Source organism: Myotis davidii, unplaced genomic scaffold, assembly GCF_000327345.1.
Source record: "Myotis davidii unplaced genomic scaffold, ASM32734v1 scaffold281, whole genome shotgun sequence".
Taxonomy (NCBI): Eukaryota; Metazoa; Chordata; class Mammalia; order Chiroptera; family Vespertilionidae; genus Myotis; species Myotis davidii.
In genome coordinates, this window is record NW_006293784.1 from 4,451,653 (window position 1) to 4,456,340 (window position 4,688).

Genomic DNA, 4,688 nt, shown 5'->3' on the forward strand with positions numbered 1-4,688 from the left:
AAATTGCTATAAATGAGTTATGGGGATGGGTTGCTGCCTTGTCTTTAAGTTATTGGGAAAAGGAATGACATGTTTTCACCAAGTATGTTTTTCTTATCTGCTGTGGATGCCTGCACCTCCCTACAAGGATAAGGTCTTAACACAGTAAGAGTTAAGGTTCTACAATGGACAAATCCTGTGCTTCTGACTTACCATCTACAGGTCAGAGGAGTGATAGGAAGAAACACATTTTGGAAATCTAATGGCCTTTTCTACTTCTCTGCTCTTTAAGCAGTTTTGCTGTCTACATGATCTTGCTGTACAGAAACAACCAGTTATGCCCTGTGATAAAAATCCAGAGCAATCCAATAGGAATCATAGTAAAGATGAAAGAAGGAAAAATAAAGAATGGAGAGAAGGAAAAGGAGAAAAGGAAGAAGAAATGGAAAAGGATGGAAAAAATAAACTGGAAGAGGAACAGGAGTGCTGGAAGCCGGTCCATCCTTGCTGCTTGACACAGTCGCTGCAGGGAAGAAACATCTGCACAGCATATGTTTCAAGGGACCTGGCGTATATGGCACATGTTTGCTCCCCCTCTTAACACTATGTGTTTTTAACAGGACCCCCTCCCCGAGAAAGGTTGTTTCCCCAGGTGAGGATTTTTATCAGTAAAACCCCTTAACTAAGTGCCAGGCGGGGAGGTAATCCTTTGTGCTTGAATGGGAATCAACTCAGCAACTCTTGCAGATCTCTTAGAGAGAAAATAGTTATTAGCCATTTCAGTTAGTGAGTAATATATTCTATAGAGTGTACCTCTGAGGGATGCACCATCAGGTTACTATAGGCATACTTGATGGTTCAAAGACTTAATTTCTCAGACCAAATCTTATAATTGTGTTTATGGCGAGTGAAGTTCAAATATTCTTGACCACCAATATTAAAGTCTTGAATTGATGGGCTCATGTCTACTCTAAAATTAGAATATAATTTTAGTATCAACAGAATATGCTTAATTTTACAAACAAGGCTTTTATTTATTGAAATGACATCTAATATGTTCACTAAATATAAAATATTAATTCAGCTGTTAAATGAAAAAATTAAAAATTTAAGAATTATGCATACATTGACCATTCAAATGCTTTACAATTTGATTCAACTAATAGAATAAGCAGTCATGTTTTGTCATACTTTGGTATTTCCATAGATAATTTGTGTTCTCAAGAATATTTTGTGTTATACACCTTCTTTTAGTGATCGTGGTGGAGAAGACCCAAACCAGAAAGTAATCCATGGGGTTATTAACTCCTTTGTTCATGTTGAACAGTATAAGAAAACATTCCCCTTAAAGTTTTATCAGGAAATCTTTGAGTCCCTCTTTCTGATTGAAGCAGGAGAGTATTACAAACAAGAAGCTTCAAATTTATTACAAGAATCAAACTGCTCACAATATATGGAAAAGGTTCTAGGTAGATTAAAAGATGAAGAAATTCGATGTCAAAAATACTTGCACCCAAGTTCATATACTAAAGTGATTAATGAATGTCAGCAACGAATGGTAGCAGACCAGTTACAGTTCTTACATGCCGAATGTCATAATATCATTCGACAAGAGAACAAAAATGGCATGGCAAATATGTATGTCTTACTCCGTGCTGTGTCCAGTGGTTTACCTCCTATGATACAGGAGCTGCAAAATCATGTCCGTGATGAGCGCCTTAGAGCGACCAGTAATCCTACTCAAGAAAATATGCCAACACTATTTGTGGAGTCAGTTTTGGAATGATTGGAAAAGACAACGGTGTCCTCAGCTGCCATCCCTCTCCACGTGCGCCGCATCCTCAGTTGCCAGCCCTTTCGGTGTGCACCTCTGTACCTCTGCACTTTATTTCCGCACCTCCTCTGAGTCTCAGTGTGCTTTTCTCTTTCCTTCTAGTTGTAGAATTTCCACTCATCCAGCCTTCCTGTGGTTCTGGATGATGTCCGTTTTGTCTTTTAGTTGTATTTTTGAAGTGGTTGTGCGAGGCAGCAATTTCCGGCTCTACGCAAGAATGCTGGCGAAACGTTTACTTCACGGGTTATCTATGTCTATGGATTCTGAAGAAGCCATGATCAATAAATTAAAGCAAGTATGTGGTTATGAGTTTACCAGCAAGCTACATCGGATGTATACAGATATGAGTGTCAGTGCTGATCTCAACAATAAGTTCAACAATTTTATCAAAAATCAAGACACAGTAATAGATTTGGGAATTAGTTTTCAAATACATGTTCTACAGGCTGGTGCATGGCCTCTTACTCAGGCTCCTTCATCTACATTTGTGATTCCCCGGGAATTGGACAGAAGTGTACAGATGTTTGAAATATTTTACAGCCAGCATTTCGGTGGAAGGAAACTTACATGGCTACATTACCTCTGCACAGGTGAAGTTAAAATGAACTATTTGGGCAAACCATATGAAGCCATGGCTACAACATACCAAATGGCAGTTCTTCTAGCCTTCAACAACAGTGAAACTGTCAGCTATCAAGAGCTTCAAGACAGCACACAGATGAATGGAAAGGAACTGACAAAAACAATCAAATCATTTCTTGATGTGAAAATGATTAACCATGATTCAGAAAATGAAGAGATTGATGCAGAATCTTCATTTTCATTAAATATGAACTTCAGCAGTAAAAGAACAAAATTTAAAATTACTACATCAATGCAGAAAGACACACCACAGGAAATGGAACAAGCTAGAAGTGCTGTAGATGAGGACCAGAAAATGTGTCTCCAAGCCGCTATAGTTCGTATCATGAAAGCACGAAAAGGGCTTTGGCATAATGCCCTTATTCAAGAGGTGATTAGCCAGTCAAGAGCTAGGTTTAACCCTAGTATCAGCATGATTAAGAAGTGTATTGAAGTGCTGATAGACAAACAGTACATTGAACGCAGCCAGGCTTCAGCAGATGAATACAGTTACATGGCATGATGTTGCTCTCCTCCTGTGTGGGTGTGAGAAGATCATTGCCATCACCATTTGGTGTGTTCCTGTGGGGAAAAGAGCAGGCCCATGCCTCCATAATTTGGTCATTTGGCAGCCCCTGGTTTTCTGCTGTTTACAACATCACCAGTGCCACGTCATGAGCGTCAGAGAAAATGCCTAGAGATATTTCAAGCTTGTGTCATTATGACATTTCTTAACACTTTATTAAAGAATGAGTGAAGTATTGCTGAAATGTGGAAATTTGGTTGGGTACCATGCCTTTTCTCCCCTTCACATTTGCAGTTGATGTGTGTGTGTGTTTTTAAAATGTATCTTAAAGGACATAAAATAAAAAACTTAAATATCCTTAAAAAAAAACCAAGGGGGCGAAGAATGTTAGATGTTAAATTTTTAAAAAATACAATGCAGAGGGTTGTACAGCAGCCAAAAGGCATTGGGCCTCCTATGCAATAACCTCTGCCGACTCAGCCTGGTAGAAGGATACACAAACCAGACAAGAGTTTTACCAGATAGAGTAATGATGTGGAGAAGAGGTTGTGTTTTGTATCTTTCCAGAAGAAACAGCCTCTGCCTCCCTCCTGAGAACTGTCACCCCTGGGAGGCTGAGTTAGCACACCTGACCAGTGCCCGTCTGCAGCAGATGTGCAGCCCTGAGCTGGAGCCACCTGTCTATTGGGAGGATCACATGTGCCTCCTTTTTGTCTGTCCTTATGTCCCAGCTTTGCCCCACATCTCCTTTCCTTTCTTTTTTTTTTGAATCTGACTAACGTGTCTGCTGGTTCTTTGGCCTTTCTCCTTCTCTCCTGAACACAGCCTTTTCTAGAATCTCCCTACCCTACTGTTCCAGGAAGGGCACCTCCCTTTTCTGCCATGACTGGGGGTGTCTGTATATGCCCCATATGTGGTGTTGCCTTGTGCCAAGAGCCTGACATCCTGGGCTGAGAAAGCCCTGTCCCGGGACTCTCCTTTGTCCTGTATTGGCCCCTCTTGCCCTTGTGTTAAGAGGGACCCCCTCCTCACAGTCCAATTGCCCACAGCTGTTGCCTGAGCTCTGTGTTCATGCTAAGGTTGAAGCCTCATGGTGGCTGGTACCATGGATCTGTCTCTCACCCAATGGCTTGAGCTGGGCCCTCCCTGGAGAAGAAACCTGGGTTCCCCAAGATATGTGATCAATGCCGGGGCCCCACCAGCAGGCAAGGGGATCCCAAGGCAGTTGCTGGGCATGGAGGCCACAGGGGCATAGGCTAGCAAGGAGACAGAACTGAACCTCACATCACCCTGCTTGACCCCGGAGGATGGCTGGTTAGCCAGAGACGGGTAAGATTCCTCAGGGAAGGAACAACCTAAGACAGGCACAGTCACAGAGAGGCCATCAGGAGAGAAGTTGGGGGTCAACAGAGGTGAGGCACAGATCCTCACCCCCCCCAACTATGCAGGGGCTTGAACACTCGCCCCTTCTGAGGGAGGTCTCCTGCCCCCATGGCTGCTTCCCGCTTACCATGCCCAGCTCAGATCGGGACCCAGACAACAGAAAGAGACTTGGCCTAGCTCAGATCAGGACCCAGGTAAAGACAGAGACTGGCTGACAGCAGCTGCCTTCTCACTGAAACAGGACTTGTTTCCCATTTTTACCTGGGACCACAGGGAGAGGGGAAGCTGAAGGAAAGGGCTGTGTCAGGATGCTGCCTTCTTCCCTTTCTTCTCCCTCTTTTTTAT

The 4,688-nt window shown here is 42.8% G+C and overlaps 1 protein-coding gene across 1 annotated transcript in view; it reads left to right on the forward strand.

Moving 5' to 3' along the window:
- LOC102752770 (cullin-2-like) overlaps window positions 1–3,224 on the forward strand; it is a 4,523-nt gene extending 1,299 nt beyond the window's left edge. The window contains 2 exon segments of the mRNA XM_015566523.1: window positions 1,234–1,882; window positions 1,884–3,224. Of these exon segments, the coding sequence (XP_015422009.1) occupies window positions 1,234–1,882; window positions 1,884–2,957 (1,723 nt within the window). The 3' untranslated portion in view covers window positions 2,958–3,224.
- Window positions 3,225–4,688: the final 1,464 nt, after the last annotated feature.